Source organism: Pongo abelii, chromosome 3 (assembly GCF_028885655.2).
Source record: "Pongo abelii isolate AG06213 chromosome 3, NHGRI_mPonAbe1-v2.0_pri, whole genome shotgun sequence".
Classification (NCBI taxonomy): domain Eukaryota; kingdom Metazoa; phylum Chordata; class Mammalia; order Primates; family Hominidae; genus Pongo; species Pongo abelii.
In genome coordinates, this window is record NC_071988.2 from 179300120 (window position 1) to 179321873 (window position 21754).

General features: G+C 34.1%; 1 protein-coding gene across 8 annotated transcripts in view; it reads left to right on the forward strand.

Annotated features, from left to right (window-relative positions):
- GRIA2 (glutamate ionotropic receptor AMPA type subunit 2) overlaps positions 1 to 21754 on the forward strand; it is a 142081-nt gene that overhangs the window by 85631 nt on the left and 34696 nt on the right. For all 8 annotated transcript variants that reach the window (XM_054554633.2, XM_054554635.2, XM_003776541.3 and 5 more), the window contains exons 4-6: positions 1893 to 2089; positions 8271 to 8324; positions 12066 to 12227. In XM_054554633.2, coding sequence (XP_054410608.1) covers positions 1893 to 2089; positions 8271 to 8324; positions 12066 to 12227 — 413 coding nt within the window. The remainder of the gene's footprint in view (positions 1 to 1892; positions 2090 to 8270; positions 8325 to 12065; positions 12228 to 21754) is intronic.

Here is a 21754-nt window from a genome sequence, read left to right on the forward strand (position 1 = left end):
GATTTTGATGATTGCAACACTATGGTGCTTAAAATATTTTCTTCTATATATGCCCTATAACTTGTTAGTTAGATTTAGAAGTGCGATGAAATTCAAGTTTACATTATTGGCATGAATGTAGCCAACATTAAATAGGTATATACCTATTCAACACCAAAATAGGCGGGTTGAATATTATCATTTGGAGACACATCTCTGTTATCTCTCTTTTTGGGTAGTTACCAGTAGTTGATGTTTGTTGTCTTGATTCATTAATTCAGTAGGTGTTACAAGACGGTGATAATTTCAAATATATATTCATCCATCATTTATTAGCTAGAGTATTTCCAAAAATAAATATATTTAGTTCATTATTACCCTGAAAGTAGTTCATATAGGAAACGCAGGGAAATGCTTGTTTTATTTCATTATTTACCAGTCTTCAAATTAATTAATTGGTTCCCTAGCATCCACCAAAGTCAAGCACACTTTTAAAACATAATTTCATAGATTTAAAACAGTTTATGTATTTAAGTATTTTGCATTTATTATTCTAATTAATATTCAAATGTTCCCATCTTTATTTAAAGAGCTCCTCTTCAAATTAGCTCCTGTGTGCTTTGAGGTAATGCTGATGGTTTTAGAGAGTTCCTTCCCTTCTGGTGTCATAAGATGTTTTAGACTCATCTTGTACACTTTTTGGCCAATATTGAATCCATAAAATTTTTAATGGTAGTTTTTCTTTTTTGAAATAGTTTTCAACAAAATTGATAATTGACTTTGTTTCATAGCAAAAAGATTTAAATAAAATTTGGTATCTGAATTTAGGTTTTGAAGAGGTATGTTCACATTAGGTGAATCCTACATTTTATTAATCAAAAGGGACTAATATTGTTAGAGAAAGATGCAGACTTTTCTAGAATAAGGAAGATAATTTGCTGAGTTCTGGATTCATTCTGGAGTCTTGATTTTGCGTTGTTTATTAAGTTATCAATATAAATGATGAATTTGGTTTTGCTGTGAATAGTAGAAACAATATGAAAGACAAGTTTATGTAGCATGTCTCCAAGTGCTAAATTGAGGATATAACTTTTCAGGAAATAAATCCTCTAGTTGTTGTACCTCTTAGTCCTAAATATGAGGTAATATATGGACAATTAAAAAACAATAAAAATTTTCCAAGTGATATGATGCTATAAGCAAAGCTACTAACTAACAGGAAAATAGACATATTTGGAAAGAGAAGTAAATCTATGCTAGAGAAATAACTGCCACCATCTGGTTAATAGGTGACCACTTCAATTTCTCTGGGATCATTCCCAATAACAAAAAAATAACATAACAGAAGACTGTGGAAGAAAAAAAATGAACCCAAATTTCTGACTTGAAAACAATAGGAGAAAATATAGCAGCCTCATAAAGAATATTGCCTCTTATCCTCACATAAACTTACATAGATTCCTCTCATTGAAAATGTACTCGTCTTCTTCAGGATACTGATATCAAATGACAGACTATCATATACGACTAAACAATTTTTTTTTTCCATTCTGTAAGAGTAAGAAATGTTTGTGATGCCATTTGATTTCACTTAAACCAAAGGTATTAACATTACACTTTAGTAATACTCTAAAGAAGACAGCTGAGAGTGTTGAAAGAAAAGGATATTATTTTCTACTCAAACAATGACTCCTTTGGTCAGAACAGTAATATTTAGGTAATGAGTTTTTGATGTGAAGTGACATAAGTAGAAGGTGATAAAGATCATAGCTATAGCTTTTTTTGAAGGAGTCAACATTCCTTTAGTTGCACAAACATATCTGCCTTAAAAATATATTCACTGGCAATTTCATAACACAATCCTGAGTTATTCACGTATCTTTATCAGTCATCATTTTTCTTTGCCTTCCTAGGCTTATCAACACTGCAAGCTGTGCTGGATTCTGCCGCTGAAAAGAAATGGCAAGTGACTGCTATCAATGTGGGAAACATTAACAATGACAAGAAAGATGAGATGTACCGATCACTTTTTCAAGATCTGGAGTTAAAAAAGGAGCGGCGTGTAATTCTGGACTGTGAAAGGGATAAAGTAAACGACATTGTAGACCAGGTTTGCTACTTTCTGTTTTCTAACGATGCCAAATATAGAATATGCATGCAATGTCAGCATTTGCAATGTGTATTTGTGTAAGGTGCTTGAACAGCAGTTTTTGCTTTATGTTTTATGTCGGATGCAGCAAAGATCATCAATTAAATTATCTCTGGCTTCAGTTAGCAATAGCAAATGGTCATCAATAGTGCTGACATATCATGTTAATCATTAAATAAATTCAATAAATAATTCCTGACTTTTATGTTTTATATAATAAATGTTACCCTAAACTTTGATATTTTGATTTGAAAATTTTAAATTTAAGTCTGATGAACTTTTTAGAGTTAAACAAATAGACATGTATTAAGACAAGTTGAGTTCTAAGGGAAAAGTGAGTAATTCATGAAATTTTTGGAGTTAACATAGACCATCTATGCCTCCAGAAAGAGTATGTAGTTATCTTTGCAAGATATATATTTTTTCTTCTGTTAAGGGACTTGTGCCACTATAAAAAACATTGATCTGTGAAATTAAAATATGTAGGAAGGACACATTTGGACTGCGTTTACTGTTTGAGAAATAAACTAGATGCATCCCCTTGGACTGTTTGAAAGAATCACTGACACCAGTGATAAGGATATTTTCATCTGTGCTTAGATACTACTTTGCTTCAGTTTAAGATCTTTCAGTGTAGGGGAGCCATGCAGTGTTATCTTAATAATACAGGTAAAATCCACCATGATTTACAAATAGGGTAAATGACTAGGGATGATAGTGACACAGCATCAGCATTATGATTGATTGAATAAGGTCTCCTTTAGTGATAATCTGCATCTCTTCCTAGCTGAAAATGTGTGTGTGTGTGTATGTGAGTATGAGTGTATATGTGTGTGTATACATATGCATATATGTACATGTATATGTGCACATATATATATTTATACAGTTGACACTACCAATATCCTACCATTGACCAGAAACCTTACAGATAACACACAGTCAGTTAACACATACTTTGTATGTTATATGTATTATATACCGTATTCTTATAATAAAGTAAGCTAGGGAAAAGAAAATGTTATTTAGAAAATCATAAGGAAAACATATTTACTATTCACTAAGTGGAAGTGGATCATCCTAAAAGCCTTCATCATCATCATCTTCACATTGAGTAGGCTGTAAAGGAGGAGGAAGAAGAAGGGTTGGTCTTGCTGTCTCAGAGGCGGCAGAGGTGGAAGAAAATCCATATATAAGTGCATTCACACAGTTCAAACCCATGTTGTTCAAGGGGCAATAGTATACACTGTGGCTGCTAGTGCCTTAGAATACTGTGGAAATGCAAGGAAAATACACACTTGTGTATGCATTTCTTGGCTCTTCTAGCTTTGAGGAAAAAATTTGATTCCTTAATTTGTTCAACACAAAACATTCTGTAACATAAATGTTGATTAAATCCTAATTGATATATAATAATACAGGCCCTAAGACATACAAAATAGATCTTTCATGGAATATTGAATAACTGACTAGAACTAACTTGTTATGCAAAAGAACTAAAGGTGAATAATTTCAGTAGAAAATCTTGATTCTAGTCTGAAGAGATGAAGTTAAGATTGTTTTTAACCTGAAGGCCTCTTGTTCAAATGTGAACCTCAAAAATGCATTTGAATTTCATAGAAGTTCTCATTAAAACTGAATTTTAATAATATTCATTAGTCTTTGGTTTAAAAAATTTAAGGATTCCTGACTCATCATAATAAATGTTGGTGAAAGACTATATAAAAATATATTTTGTTGTGGGGTGGGGGGAGGGGGGAGGGATAGCATTGGGAGATATACCTAATGCTAGATGATGAGTTAATGGGTGCAGCACACCAGCATGGCACATGTATACATATGTAACTTACCTGCACATTGCTCACATGTAACATAAAACCTAAAGTATAATAATAATAATAATAAATAAATAAAATATATATATATTTTTTTCCAAAACGAGAAGAGAGAAACTACAAAAGAAAATGGGAATATATTGGAAGTGATGTTTTGAAGTAAATATGATTATGATTTACATAAATGTCCATATGGACATCTATTCAAAATGCAGAGTATTTTGCACATATATATTATAAGTCCCTTGAATGTATTAAATGAGCACATCCAATGGATGGCCTCAGCAAATATTTATTGAGGCCATCCTTTGTGCCTGAAATGAGGGATGCAAAGAAAGGTAAGAAAGAGTGATGTCTGCATCCCATGAACTAATTGCTTAGAGATAAAAATGTACACAGTGAAAGCTGAAACTGGATCACTTCCTTACACCTTATACAAAAATTAATTCAAGATGGATTAAAGACTTAAACGTTAGACCTAAAACCATAAAAACCCTAGAAGAAAACCTAGGCATTACCATTCAGGACATAGGCATGGGCAAGGACTTCATGTCTAAAACACCAAAAGCAATGGCAACAAAAGCCAAAATTGACAAATGGGATCTAATTAAACTAAAGAGCTTCTGCACAGCAAAAGAAACTACCATCAGAGTGAACAGGCAACCTACAAAATTGGAGAAAATTTTTGCAACCTACTCATCTGACAAAGGGCTAATATCCAGAATCTACAATGAACTCAAACAAATTTACAAGAAAAAAACAAACAACCCCATCAAAAAGTGGGCGAAGGACATGATCAGACACTTCTCAAAAGAAGACATTTATGCAGCCAAAAAACACATGAAAAAATGCTCACCATCACTGGCCATCAGAGAAATGCAAATCAAAACCACAATGAGATACCATCTCACACCAGTTAGAATGGCAATCATTAAAAAGTCAGGAAACAACAGGTGCTGGAGAGGACGTGGAGAAATAGGAACACTTTTACACTGTTGGTGGGACTGTAAACTAGTTCAACCCTTGTGGAAGTCGTGTGTTGATTCCTCAGGGATCTAGACCTAGAAATACCATTTGACCCAGCCATCCCATTACTGGATATATACCCAAAGGACTATAAATCATGCTGCTATAAAGACACATGCACACGTATGTTTATTGTGGCACTATTCACAATAGCAAAGACTTGGAACCAACCCAAATGTCCAACAATGATAGACTGGATTAAGCAAATGTGGCACATATATACCATGCAATACTATGCAGCCATAAAAAATGATGAGTTCATGTCCTTTGTAGGGACATGGATGAAATTGGAAATCATCATTCTCAGTAAACTTTCACAAGGACAAAAAACCAAACACCAGATGTTCTCACTCATAGGTGGGAATTGAACAATGAGAACACATGGACACAGGAAGGGGAACATCACACTCTGGGGACTGTTGTGGGGTGGGGGAGGGGGGAGGGATAGCATTAGGAGATATATCTAATGCTAAATGATAAGTTAATGGGTGCAGCACACCAGCATGGCACATGTATACATATGTAACTAACCTGCACATTGTGCACATGTACCCTAAAACTTAAAGTATAATAATAATAATAATAAAAATGTACACAATGTACACAGACAGAACTACAGAATTACAAGTTAAAATGCAATGTAGTCTAGGACATGCAGGAGAAAGAACCTTTCTTAAAAGGGGAAGGATCATTTGTGAAGGGTTCACAAAAGACGTGGCATTTGGCTTTGCTTGGATTCATTTATTTATTTGTTCAGTAAATATTCCCTTAGTGTCTAATGTTTGCCAGGCAGGCACTGCAGTAGATCCAAGGAAGCAATGTTAAACAATAGGCCAGCCACCATCAGTGCAACTATTAATAATGTATTTACAGAAATTAATATATAATTATACTAATGGGATACACTATAAATGAAAAGAATGGTATGCTATGAGAGATCATTACAGAAAGAGTTAATTTAGATTGGGATATTGTTCAAGGAATAGTTTACCAGGCAAAAAATGAGGATAAGGTACATTCCAAAAAAAAAAAAAAAGAAATGATGTTTAATTATTTACTCACCCAGTGTTTTTTCAAGACAACAGAGATGAGATAGCACTCCTTATTGCAACAGTAGCTTGAAGTTAGCAAGAAATTAAATTTTATTAGACTATGGGTTTTTTTGTTTTTGCTTTTTTTTTTTTTGAGACAGATTCTTGCTCTGTCGCCAGGCTGGACTGCAGTGGCACAATCTCGGGTCACTGCAACCTCCAATTCCCTGGCTGAAGTGATTCTACTGCCTCAGCCTCCCGAGTAGCTGGGATTACAGGCACACACCACACCCAGCTAATTTTTGTGTTTTTTAGTACAGACGGGGTATCACCATGCTGGCCAGGATGGTTTCGAACTCCTGACCTCAAGATCTGCCCACCTTGGCCTCCGAAAGTGCTGGGGTTACAGGCGTGGACTATGGGTATTTTATTATCATTTGATAAAACCTTGACAGCACAGATTTCTAGTTATTATTAGGTGGCAAAAAGATTCAGCCATCAAAAACATTTATAAATTAATATAACTTTTCTATTGTCAGTGCAATAATAATTGTTATTATAACACAAAGACATGGTGGTTAGTATGGCCAATGCAAATTTTTATATAGATGCTGGGGTAGAGAATTTTCATATCCTTCCTTTCTCTCAAGTAAACTCAAGTAGGGACTACGGATATCACCTTTTATACTATGTTTTTAAAAAATTTCTCAGCAGGAAGACATGGATGATTCAGAGAGTAGAATGTACAGTAAGCAGAGCTAACAGATGTCAGCAGGAAATAGGAGGGACATAATCAATCTGATTCAGCTGATGCTAATTTATATGTTTTTCATTCAGAAGGACATCTTTTCTTCAGAATTCTCCCTTTAACACGGAGGGTTCAGTTTCTTGGAAAAGGCAATTTAGTCATGTTACATAAAACTGAGTCAGAAAACAATGTAAGTTTTAACTTCCTTTCAAACAGCTATGGCTTAATATCAAAGTGGCATATGGTAGAATCGTTCCTAGAATTTTGTTCTTGCTCTTTAACTAATATTATTGCTCTGGAGCACCTGACTTTGTATCTGATTAGAGAAAGTCAGGGTAGTTTTCTCCCAGGGGGTGTAAGAATGTTCAAGAGTTAATAAGGCAAAGGATATAGTGGTGGAGCTTTCCAAGCAGACAAGCAGAGGAAACAGAATGTGTGAAGCCCTAAGGTGATGGGAGGAAGCTTCTCTGTGAACAAAAAAACCTAAGAGGGCCAATGTGACTTGAGGGTACAGAATAGGAAAGTTGAGTCTCAGAAACGTGCAAGATCATTGGACTTTGGAAAGCAAAACTCACCAAAACCATTTAATCAGAGAAATGATTTGGTTTGAATTTTTGTCTATAGCCTTAACATTTCATGCTTTCCACTGTTGTGATCATCTCCTTAAAAAACAGACATTACATTACATTTGAATGTCCATATACCAGGACTAAAGCATGGCCAGTTTGCCTGTTTCTACTCTGGTCGTAATTGATACAGATTAGTCAAAAGTCAAATTGATCAATAATGTCCAAAACCGTTGTCAGCATTACCACGATGACCACTTGTTCCATGCTGTGTTTATCTTGACATTCATTTTAGATTTGGGTTTGTGGAGAAAAATTAGCTTTTCTGATACTTTGCTCTCTAGAGCTGGCAATAATGTCCATTTGGACTAAATTATAAACATTTCACGGTCCTTAGGATGGGAATGTTACTCTACGTATCCATGTAAGAATTCTTTTATATGCTTTTTAATATTCTTTTGAAATGTATGTAGTACTATAAACTCTAGGTGTATTTATTTGAATATAGACATATGAATATAAAATCTCAGATGTTAAACAGTTTGAGATGTTTAATGTTTTATTAAAAAGACAAAAACATAGCCTTTGTAGGAATAGAATTCTGACTTGTCATGGATTAAACATACTTTGTTTTCATGCTTCTTAACATTCTGTGGTTTTATTTTTTACTATTGACAAAAATGAGGTAATAATTTTTGTTTAGTGACTTCCTGAAAGAGAATCATTTATTAAGCATTAATATGTATTATTACTTTTTATGAGAGAAATATTATCTAATTTTGATAATTATATTTTATCAAAAATGACTTATTTTGGCACATCAAAAAACCTAGCAGATAAAATACTACGTTTTTTCCTGAATCAGATCATAATACCATTAATTTTACACTTGCATTGTTTGTATTAATTAAATAATTACTTATTTGTGCTTATTAGGTTATTACCATCGGAAAACATGTTAAAGGGTACCACTACATCATTGCAAATCTGGTAGGTGAATTAATTGGTATATATTATTTTATTAGATATGCTTATTCATTAAAAATTTAATTTTGAATGGCCAGCATTTATCAGTGGTGTTTTAAAAAATACATTTTGATTGTAATTAGCCAGGCGTAGTGGTGGGCACCTGTAATCCCGGCTACTTGGGAGGCTGAGGCAGGAAAGTTGCTTGAATCCAGAAGGCAGAGGTTGCAGTGAGCTGAGATCCCGCCATTGTACTCCAGCCTAGTGACAAGAGACAAACCCCGTCTCAAAAAATAATAATAATAAATATAGCTTGATTGTATTTGATAGATTAGATATATTGCTGCAATTATGTTTTAGAATTGCTTCCCACTTTGCATCTTCTAATCAATTTCTTATTATAATAAATGATATAAGAATTTATAGAACAATATTTGACAAGCTTCATAAATTGTCTTAGATGGTGTATTTTAAGAAAAGGGAAAATTTTCAAAAATATTTAAAGTTTAATTGTCCACATATTCCCTTGTTTCTGTTTTTCACTGTCTCTATTTTTTATAAACTCTGCCCTCTGCACATTCCTTTAATTTTTAGCATATATAATATCTGAAATAAGTGTAAATTTGTGAGAATATCTTAGTACGAAATTAAACCTGAAAATATCTAGAATATTGAGATATATTGCATTATTTATGACTTCCTACTTACTATGTAAGCAACAAAATGAAAATTAAATTTCTGTAGCCAATCATCTTTTCATTAAGATTCCTGTCAAAATAAGGACCACTTAAATCACGGCTTCTTGGGTTTGTGTTTTCTCTGGGCCGTGGTCACTCATATTGGCTCAGAATAAACCTTTTACAATTAAAAAATAAGGTAGTATACTGAAGCAACAGAGTAGTTAATTGTATTCCCTCTTTTAAGCATCATCAGAGTCAATTTAGAATTATCGCTAGATATTTCTTTTTTCAAAATAATTTAAGCCTTTACTGCTACAAAGGTTAATGTTATTTAAATAATTAAGATGCTGTGTGATTCAGGATCACCCTCCCCCTACATCCCTTTCTCACCGAAGAACAACAAAAAAAGGTGAGAGAAAGAGGGAGAGAGGCAGAGAGCTTATTTTAAATAGCATAATAGGACTTTGAAAAGCTTTTGACATATACAAATTTAATGATTCCTAGTGTATCACATTGTTACATCAGAAGACATTAGTTCTAGTGGTGACAGAAAGAGATAAAACAATACAACATTTACAGCCTTCCAACTGATAAATGTTGTTTTCACTAGAAGTTGAAGGAATTTAGAATATGAAATCTCAAAACTGCATGCTACTGGGTTGCTTAAGACAAAATTTCTGTTTGGCAATGGAATGGGTAACTACTATAAAAATTCTCCAGGACTTTCCTTTAGAGTGTATTAAGATGCTAAGGACTCCCTAAAGAGAAACAAGAGTTAAACTAGATGAAGCTCTGTATTCAGTCTCTCCAGAACCACATTATGTGCGGGAAACAGCCTGGACAGTCAGTCCCCTGTGTGACTTGTGCCATTTGATGAACAACACAGAGCCACATTGAAAGCTGTGATCTTTAAAAATGTACAGATGGAGAAGATTATATTTGAACATTGAGAAATAATGACAGAAGGTGGCTCATCAATTTGAGGACTGATATCTGATGCTATGAAAATGAAAATAAGTGTTTGAATGACCAAATTAAAAAGAAAAAGAAAAAGCAAGTTCATGCTGTTGTCATGCTTCTAGAGAGAAAAGCTACCTAATATTTTATCTGAATTCAAGTCTTGTTTTTCTTTTTCTCAATACTTGGTTTCTTTGCCATATGGAACTTCTAGTGAATCAATAAGTTCAAAAGGCTGTATAGTGTTGCAATTTCTGAGCATTTGCAGGACACTTCGAAATTTTACTGACATTCAAAATTAAACAATGCCACCCAAAGTTGAAGGGCTTTCATCTTCCAAACTCTTGAGACTTTCCTTTCCTTCCCCCTGTTCAGGTTGTGATGAGTTCTATAATAGGTGGTTATAGAAGATTTTTTAAAAATCTGCAGATAATATTATTGATTAATTTCCTCAGGAATTGCTGAATGCTTGATTGGGCTCCTAAAACACAGTCTGTAATTAAATCCCTTACAACAGCGCTGAAAAGGGTAACTTGTAAATAAGGTGATGAAGAAGTGGTCATAAGGAAATCCAGTTCTCATTTCTCCAACCTTACTACCCTTATAGATTTAATTCTTTACAAAGCCATGGTTCCATAATGAATTCCAGCATTAAGAAGGGGGTCTCCTGGAAATTAAAAATTCAAGAAAAATTTGAAACAGAGTACCTGATATGTTTGAATATTTTATTTTTTAAAAAGCTTTACTCATAGGCATGAAATGTCTTCATGGAAGCACTGGAAAAAATAGGGATAGGCATATAGAAATCTCTAGCAGTGAAAAAATGGGACATGATTATAAACATGGGCTGAGATCATGTTTGAGAAAGGAAATGCAATCCTAGTACACTATTTGGCTTTGCTCTGAATAACATTTAGAGTTATAAATACGTAAACACTAAGTACTGACTAAAATGGGTGAGAAGATAAATGGTTTTGTCATGTAAGCAAATTACATACTCACGTCAGATACACAAAAACTCAATAAAATTTCTAAAATTGATAAATTAAGAAAGAGCAATAAAAATGTGTCATGCAGAAGTAAGAAGTAAATATGTGAAAAGCAAATATATTAAAATTGAATGTTTTGAAGCAACTTAACAGGAACATACCTAGGGTAAAACAGAATATATGACCCTTTTGTTATATACCTTTTTTCACTATTTGCATTATCTTGATAAACAGAAACAAAATTGTGAGCCAATAAAAAGTAATTACCTTCTCCTTCAGCTAAATAATATAATAATATGCATGTTTTAATATCAATAACAAAGAAAAGATTCTCCTAAATTTTTGGGTGTGGTAATTCAAAATTAATTTAGGATACTTTTAACTTTTGTGTGCAATAAGATAGAATAAATATTTGTGAAATGTGAAAACATTTATAATTGTGATATATGGAAATTAATTTCATCTTTGAGAGAGATATACTATCAAATTGATAAAATTCATGTCAGCACAATATTTGAAATCAATGTAAATATCACATAATAGTTTTAGTAATGACTGAATTCATTGCAATAACACAAGAGAATTTTTTTAAGATTTAATATATTCTATAAAATTAGCTTCCGGTTGAATGTGAAATTGTTTAATTGTTCTCAAATAATGACTGGACATTTAGTACCTCATTTTGAAGATGTTCCTGTCACCTGAGTGAAGAAGCAATTCAAACAGGAGTAACTTTCTCACAAGGTTGTAGTTCTTCGAGAACTACTTTAATGTTATTAAGTGTCTGTAACCACGTGGTGGTTCTCCGTTGTAGACCAAGTAAGTAAAACCTAGTCCTTATCAATGGAAGATTTCTCAATAAAGTGGAGAACATTTATGTAGGTACAACCATGAGTGTTTCATGAGATGATCCATCAGTAAACCTGTATTGATTAGGGAACCACTATGATGCTAATGTGGTGTTAGGTGCTGATGAAGAACACTGGCTGATAAATACATGGGACATTTTCTGCAGGCTTGTTATATCTCATATATTCTTTGAAATATCTAAAACCACGATGTATAGAGTTATTTGGTAAATGTTAAGTAGCATTTGGTTCTCAAATAAAAAGCGTGATATCAATGTGTTCTATGTTTAGGGATTTACTGATGGAGACCTATTAAAAATCCAGTTTGGAGGTGCAAATGTCTCTGGATTTCAGATAGTGGACTATGATGATTCATTGGTGTCTAAATTTATAGAAAGATGGTCAACACTGGAAGAAAAAGAATACCCTGGAGCACACACAACGACAATTAAGGTTTGCTTTGGTTTCTGTCTTTTCTTTTTCTTTCATATGTGAGGAGAGAGAAGAGCCTTGGCAAATAAGGAAGAAGGAGAAAATAATAAAGGAAGTAGAGAGCACATTTCAAAATATGGCAAATATATTGAATGCTAAATATATTTTTCACATTTTTATAGTTTAAGTAAAGCTATTAGAGCTTTACTGTATTACTCTTGTGTTTTCTGCTTCCTTACACCTATGATAATTTATAATAAATAAATTCATTCATTTATTAATCCATTTGGCATTTTTATTGAGTGGATTCTGAGCCAGACACTTTTTTGTAAATAAAAAGGCAGGGATAATGTCCCTGCTCACAGTTGAATGGAAGAAAGACAAAAGCATTGACAGAAGAATGCCATGAAGGAACAGCAAACTCTTAGTGACATGGAGGGGCAGGGAATTTTTAAGCTGAGACCTGAAGAATAAGGGACAATTTTACCCTGACTGCTGTTTAGAATATTATGTTTGCAAATAAATTAAAGAACAATAGGTGTCAGTTTGTTCCTAATCTTCAAAAAGCCAACTTGCAGACAGTTCTTAGTTCAGTCAGTAAATGTATGGCCACAAAGAGAGAGAGAGAAAGAGAGAGAGAGAGAGTGTGTGTGTGTGTATGTGTGTGTGTGTGTATAAAATAACAGCTGATGAGTAGCCTGGTCTCTTGAACACTTTAAAAAGAAGATAAAAATCTCAATTTGCCTTAATAATTAAAACATAACTGTAATGCTTTATGCAATCAAACAAAAAATTCTTGAATGCTAAATATTATTTGTTCCTCAGGTATAACAGCTACACAGACTGATCTTTGTTCTCCATGGGTTTGGACACAATGAGGTCTTCACTTGTTTATTTGATGCATTTTATTGGGTATACAAACGCATGCATGAATTTACTTCCAAATAGTCAATATTTCTGCTGTTGACAGGAAGGTATTTTTCCTTCAGTTGGTAACCTTATTGAGAGCAGAGTTAAGATTAAAAGCTGGCTAAGGGTAGTTTAAAGAGTGAGTGGGTTGAAAGTTAAGATGATGTTCACATTCTTTATGAAAATTAAGAGCAAAAGTTGAAAAATTGTATAGTAATTTTGTTTGTGAACTATAAAGCAATTGTATATGAACCAGGCAGGACAGTGTTGTTTCAGTTGCTCTCACAGTTGTACTTGAGTATGCATCATAGAGATGTTGTTTGATGATAGGTACATGTCTATCTATGAGACTGGTCCTAGAAAAGGATTAGAAATTTTGAAGTTCTTTACTTTCGGATTTATAAATGGATCTTTTAATTCTTAAGTCAATTTTGTAAAAGCATTCCGTAAGATCTTAAAGAATAACACCAAGTAAGTTTTTTTTCAAAAGAGGTGACTTCCTGTTTGGTGACTTTAGTTGAGATTCAGTATTTGTGGCCGGGCGCAGTGGCTCACGCCTGTAATCCTAGCACTTTGGGAGGCCGAGGTGGGTGGATCACGTGGTCAGGAGATCGAGCCCATCCTGGCTAACACGGTGAAACCCCGTCTCTACCAAAAATACAAAAAATTAGCCGGGTGTGGTGGCGAGTGCCTGTAGTCCCAGCTACTCCGGAGGCTGAGGCAGGAGAATGGCGTGGACCCCGGAGGTAGAGCTTGCAGTGAGCCGAGATCGCGCCACTGCACTCCAGCCTGGGCGACAGAGTGAGACTCCGTCTCAAAAAAAAAAAACCAAAAAACAAAAAGGCGTACTGTTTATATCGGGGAGGTACTTTTCACATAACGAGGCTTCTGAGCAGGTGGATGGACACCCAGAGCCTTAGTTGGTGTCAGCGTATGTATCCATCTGTGCCTAGAAGAGGTCTAACTGCCGATCCCATTCTGTGGAATTGCAGGCTTCCGTCCATTCAGAGATGGTGCCATGTAAGTTCTCTGATGGAGTGGATGTTATCCTCAAATGGAGCCAGCATGCTCCTTTCGAATATTCTGTTAGTCATTGTGTTGCCCCCGACTGCTGCCTGCTGGGAGAAGGATGAAAGCAAAATGAAATTATGTTTTTCTCCTAGAAGTCGTATCATGATTCAAGTTCATGTCAAGGTGTATTTGCAGTGTGAGAGATGTTTGGCAATGCATTCTGTTAAAAATTTTGCCAAAACCTAGTGCCAGATTTCACTGAGTTGAGAACCTGCATGTGACCTTTCTTGCTCCCTTCCTGCTGTAGCATTTCCCCTCCATAATGCCTCCGTTTTGGTGGCTTCTGCCCATTTTCAGAGAGATCATTATGCTGCTTCATTGTGAGGTGTTTCAAAGAACCTAGACTAATGTGTTTTAAAACTTAGGCTGTGAATCACTATTTGACCCTGGATCCAGGATTCTCATCTGTACGATGCAGTAATGACCATTAATTCCCAGGTTGCTGTGAGGATTAAATCACACTTGCAAAGGGTTAGCACAGCTTTAGAAACATAGGTGCCTATAAGGGCTAATTTGTTTTCCCAGCCATTTCCTAAAATGAGAGAATTTCAGCCAATTTCAAAGGTGTATTCCAACTTTAACATTTTATAATCCCCGTAACTCCACCCAGAGGCATATTTTATGAGGTCCCTGAAGCTCGATAAAAATTACTGAAAATCTGTGGGGAGAATGTGTTTGGGGAGGAAGTTTATCCTAACAAAGAAATGTATTGCTTATGTACTAGAAAGTCAGAAACTAAATATAAAGAAATGAAAAATGTATGAATCCTGTCTTTGAGAATCCAGCCTAAAGAAGGAGACGAACATATCAACCAGCAAATATAATAGATTGATAAAATATGTCAGTTTCTTGGCCATGATTTTGACAACGTTTGGCAGGAAGGTCAAGGAAGGCTTTTCAGGGAGGGATGACTGTGCAAGGCTTTGCACAGGGTTGAGAAGGAAGAAAAGTGTGGGAAGTTGCTTGGGGAAGTGCAAAACGTACAGAGACTCGAAGTAAGGCAACAGCATGACAGATCCAGGGAAATGCACATTTGTTGCTACTGCAAAAATGTAAATATTTGGGACCAGTGAGGAGGGAGGTCATATTATGGAAGTTGCAAGAGGTAAGGTCCTTAAATTGTCAACAGATGTGGAAGGTAGTAACGACAAGAGCATGCTTTCATAATTATTTTTGCTTCCAGACAGAAGAGAGGAAGAAAAACTATATAGGAGATTATATAGCATCCTCTAAACATAAACAAGGAATATAGTCTCAATGTATTATTTGCTTACAGAAGGGGAGTGAAATACTTCGAACGAGATTGTTTACAAAGAGGTTATGGCCTTTGATGTTGTCTTTTGGGTGATCGACTGAATTGGATACATTGCCTGATAAATTCATATCACATTTTACTACTCAACAATAAAAACTAGTGCTATTGGCATAAAAATCTATAAAAATACAGTTCAATACACCAAATTCTTTCCATAGTTAGGGTTTAGGAATTATAGAAATTATATCAAATCATGGGAGTAATAAATAAATGATTGTTCAACGTTTTCATCTTCCCCTAAAGTTAAATCAGCTTCCAAAGTTTTCAAATTAAAATAAATTTTATTCAGTAAATAAAAATAAAATCTTAAATAAGGTTTAATATTTAACATATTTTAATAACCACCAAATATAAATTGCAATGTTTAAATTTCTTCATTCTTACATACTATACAAAAAATAACAAGTCATGGCACTGAGATTTTAGGTCTGATTCCCTTTTACTAATTTGCTATTCGGGGCAACATTCATTCATTCATTTATTAATTCATTTATTTACTCAACACATATTTATTGTCTACTCCACAGCAGGCACTGTTCTAGGTGTCAGAGAAAAGACAAAGTTCTGGCCCTTAAGGAGATTACAGTCTTCAGACTAGAAACCAACAATTAAATTGTAGCATTGATGGAGGTTGTCTTATTGCCATCTTAAACCTATATATTCAAAACTAAACTTTTGATTTTCCTCTACTACTTCCTCCTCAGCCTCTGGAAACTATTCCTTCAGCGGTCTTTCTTAACCCAGTTGATGGCAACTACATCTTTCAGTTGTTGCTTAGACCAAAACCTTGGTCCTTTACTTTTCGCTTTCTCTTATAATATACATCCTGTGTATCAGAAAACCCCATTAGCACTGCCTCGCTTCCTACCACTTTCTCTGCAGCCAACCTAAATCCAGCTACCATCATAGGGTTATTACAACAGTTTCTAAAATTGATTTCCCTCCATTCACCCCTGCCCCTGTTATCTTCCATCTTTGTGGTCCTTTTAAAGTATAAATAGATTATATTGTGGTTCTGTTCCAAATGCTCCAATGTCTCTCCATTTCCCTTGGAGTAAAAGAGCCAAAGTCATCCTGTCGTCTTAAGAGTCCCTGTCACCCAGTCCCATGGAGCCACATCTCTGTACACTGGCTCCCTCTGTTTCAGCCACATTGGCCTCCTTGTTGTTCCTCAACCAACCCAAGCAACTTCCTACTTTAGGGCCTTTGAGCTGGCTGTTTCTTCTTCTTCACTGTTGTCCCCTTAAATATTTGCATGGCTAAGTCTCCTGCACTCCTTAGATCTCTTTCAAATCCTGTCTTCTCATGTAAGGCAATAGTAGGCTATGTATTTAAAACTGCAATCTTGCCACCATCAGGGTTTGGGCATCACCCTTCCCTGATCCAGCTTTCCCAATTCTTACCTTTTAGTTTACTGTTCTTATCATTTATGTGTTCATTTCACTGTTAATTATCTCCTCCTACTTGAAAGTAAGTGCCATTTAAAAAAAAATTCATCGATATATCCCAGGCTCCTAGAATAAATCCTCATACATAGTAACCATCTAATAGAGACTTCCTGAATCAACAAATAAAGAAAAGAAAAGGTACTGTGGTATCACCTATAAGAAGCTCCTAATCCTAATTCTGGAGGTAAGAAAAGGCTTCTCAAAGGGAGCAATATGGAATTGGAGACCTGAAGAAGTAGGAGTTAGGAGAAAGCATAAGGAACAATGATTCCAGATAAAGAAACTAGGATATATAACATCTCCAGTGCAAGGAAAATATAAATATTTCCATAAGGCTAGAGGTTGAACAGAAATGATTTGAAGAAATGCTGAGAAATCATACTTTAGAACTGTGTAAGGTCCAGAAGTTTTATGCCTTGTTGACATATTAAGGATTTTCTTGTCTAATTTGAAGAGCAACAGGGAACTACAAGAGGAGAGTGCTGATCATGGCTTTGATACAGGAAGATCACTATGGCTGCCCTGATGACAAGAGATTGCAGGGAGCACTGGTGGAGGCAGGGAAGCTTTTGGAAGATATCACAGTCAGACAAGAGACAATGGTTGTCTTAATTGTGGTTGTGGCATGGGGATGGAGGGAAATAGATGGATTTGTTACCTCTGCCATTTCTCTTAATTTCCTCATAAATGAAATAATAATTGTAAAATCATAATCATTCATTGGTAATATACTGATATAAATTCAGTCAAGAGATATTTGTGGATTACAAATAAGCCTTTCAAAGGAAATCTGTCTCATTTGTATCTCATTAGCCTTAAATCTCACACAGTGGTTTGCAAAGAGTAAGCACACAACAGATATTTGTAGGGATGAAGAGGAATGATTTGGAAAATATTGAATAATTAAAGGAAAAAATATAACATTATTATCATGATGAAATATGATTTAGGTTCTGCCATAGATTTCCACATGTGTTCTCTTGTTGAGCCCTGGCAGAAAAGCAATGAGTTACTTTATTTGATAAAATGTAAAGTTAATGTAGTTATCTGACCTGACCCATCATAGCACCAGGATTTACATGGGAACATTAAAACAGTCATTTTATCTTCCTTAAAAGTAATTTTTTTAAAGAGAAAGAGTATAAAGATATTTCCCACTATCTCAAAAATAATTCATGAATATTTCTATTTTCAGACTGATTTTTAGTATTTTTAATGTCTCCAACATCGTGTAAGGTATGACTAGCCATTCTATCTTATCACATAATAACCTTTGTTCAACTTTTGTGTCTTCAGTCTCCTACTGGTGTTAACGAATTCAGCAATAATCCGTGGCTGACATTTGTGTGGCACTTTAAATAATGGCTTTCCCACAAGAATCTCATTTTAGTCAGGAAACAACTTCACACGCAGACTCAAACTTTCTTAATTGCTGTCCTAAGAGAGTTATTAGATCTGCCTGAAAATAGTATAATCTTTTTCAGTTCAGTAATTAGTGTCGTGCATTAAATAGTACCCTAGTGGCCTAATAGAATTAATTCTGCTTCTTGAGTGTTTTAACTGTCCAAACCACAGCTGGCAGAAGGGCGTTCACTCTTCCTAATATTATAGCATTTTGCTCAACACAACCTGGAAGTTTGAAATTTGACATATTAATTCCTTGTATTTTATAGTTTAAAAAGTGTGTAAATGACTGAAATAAACTTATAAATTTGATATTGATAAAATTGTTCATTTTGCAAACATGAATTTTAAAAATATGTATATCATACCATTAAAAATAAAAATGTATTATTAATATTTATAATTTAATTCAGGGCGTCTCACATCTCATTTTCATACCTCTTTATCTGTAAAGGGAACAAGTATAGGTAAACTCTTAGGTTTCCTGCAAATCTCTAATACCATGATTATGTGAAGTGCTAACTTAAGCCCTCAATAAAACATTGTTAACATTTCAAATTTTTGCCAAATCTCTGACATCTCAAGTGGTGCCTCTGTCTCTTAGAGATTGTAGTGACTTGCAGGTAGGCAGACATCTTTGATCTACAGGTGCTGAAATTGAATCCTAAATTACTCTGGACAATGTATACTTTGTTTTTCATAGATCATAAGAAATAAAGAACTTTCACCTTGTTATAAGATTTCTAGGAAGTAGAGAGTCAGGGAGAGGGATTTATTCAACCAACAAAATAAAAGATCTGCTTCTAAGGAAGTCTTTACCTATGGCTGAATCAAAACTAGACAATGCCTTGATTTCAGCATCTTTTTTCTGTCTTGGTGAATCTGATTAGCTTTATCTGAAAATTTGAATTCTTAAGTAATCTAAAGTTCCTGAATATAAAATTCTTAATCTGTAAGATTTTCAGTAAAGATTAATAGCCAATTTGGGTAATTTAGGCAAAATATGTTGTTTTAAATTTATTCCTTTTACATGAAGACTCTTTCTTCACAGAAGATTAAAATTATTTTATTATTTGTGGAGAATAATAAAAGATGTTAATTTAGGTTTCTTGCCAATGCAGCTCTCTTTTCACCCTTGGAAAATGTGATAGAGCTTGTGTGCTTACTAAGGTTTTTATGAAGATTTTTATGCCTTTATGCAGTGAAGTTTCAAAGGGCACATATTCAATATGCTGTACAGTAAATTAAAGATGACCTTATCACAGACAGCTCTTTTCCATAGGGTAGACTGTAGTTGAATTTGAAATTAAGACAAGTGAATAATTTTAAGTTTATAATACATTTCCTCATACTGTTCATTTGTCTTATGGCCCTATTTGATTTGGTCACTGTTGGTTATCTTAAAAAAAAATTTCTTAAAATTTTTCTTATAGATTTACTTATCTTTCCTAGAAATCATAATTTTTGACCCTGTTTTAAGTTATTTTGTAAAAGGATGAAACTGAGAATTAATATTGCATAAGATTCTCCAGAGGAATATCATTCAATGTATAATAATTTTTTAACTAAATAATTGAGGCTATTTTAGAAATGAGTACATAAAATGTACCAGGCCATAAAACTTTTTAACAGCCCGAAGTATGTTACACAAAACATTATTCTTATGGAAAATAATTGATGTTAAAGAAATTTCAAAATTGGTAATTAGTTTGGGAAATACTAATTAAACAGTAAACTGTTATTGCGGGATTTCTGAGGGTCTATAATATGTCAATGTGAAAATCATTTTCTGTACTTGTTAGATCACAGAACCCTTTTGTGTGGAGTGAGATAGTGGTTTTCAAAACATTGTAAAAACAAACTAGTTTTGCATCAAGATAGTAACAAAAGAAGAAAATAATGCAAACCTACTGGTCAATAACTTACATATATAACATATTTTACAACTCATCAAGCTTCTCACTTACTATACATCTATTTATTTGATACAGTATTTGCCAAACAAAGTAACTAACCATCCCAGTGTACCTGGGATTGAAAAGGTTCCTGGGACTCAAGACTTTTCCTTGCAAAATTGTGACAATCGAGGAAAACCAGGGCCCTTGGTCATCATAATTACCTCGGAATCACAGAGATCTGGATTCAAATCCACTTTTGCCACACATTTTTTGTGAAGCTGGGTGAAATGAAAGTTTATAACTTGGAATCTTCACCTATGGAATTGGAATGAAAACAGTTGTGGCATAGGATTTTTTAGACTTACTGGGAAACTGTCTACTTCAGGCTTGTCACAAAGAGAACTAGGTAAACATGAATATTTTTCCCTACCTTCCTTTTCAACACTCTTACAACATAGACAGAAGAAGCATTGCTCTCCTTATTTTACTAAACAACCTTAGACAATAATACTTTAGTTCACTTGCCCAAGGCAACAGAACAGTAAATAGTAAAATCTGGGCTTGAGCCTTGTCTTCTGATGCTAAATGCAATGCTTTCTAAACTATAGTCAACTACATGCAAGTGTTAAAGAAAATTTCTGAAAGTTGCCATTCATGGGAAATATCGTAACACTTTAATAGTACTTAATTTGTAGTACTTTTTCTTTGAATATATATTTTTTAAATTTTATTCTGATGTAGATATTATGTTTAGAAAAAGGTGCCCGTCATTGTGATAACTCATGAAAATTTATACTGTAGCCTATTTATCCTCTTTTATGTTCTTTAAATTTGAGCTATACACAGAACTTCTTTTCATTCCCCCCTTTTTTGATGTTAGAATACTGTTTTCTGGTATCAGAGATTACAGTAACGTATTATTGATTGATTTGGCTGATGACTATTGGACATAACAAACATGTCTAAAATGCATATTTCATTTTATTTTTGAAAAATAGGTCTCAATAAATATACATTTAAAGCAAAGTAAAAAGCACATTTGGAAAATGGACTGTAAAAACGATTTCCCAGATTTCTTCTTAATGTGTGGCTATGATGCGATTGTGATATAGCACTGCAAAGCAAAATGGTCCTCCACTGAAATATAAATTTCCAACTCAGCTGAGGGATTTCACAGAACATAAACATAGGGGCAGAGATGAAGCATTTGTTTTCAAAGGAGATAGTTACATTGCCATCATGCTCCTTTCAAATTAATTTACATCTAGTTTAATGAATGGTAGAATAAAACTGAAATATTTAACTATCCAATCAAAAATATGAACATATTTGTCAAGAAAAATAAATGAGCCACACATGCAGAACATAAGCAAAAAGGAACTCTGGATACAGAAGCTGTTGATATTCTCTCAGACCAGAATTGTGTTTCTATGATTGTGACTTTTAATTTAAAATGGTAATAGGCTTAAGACTTGATTAGTTTTGAGTATTTGAAAAAGGTTG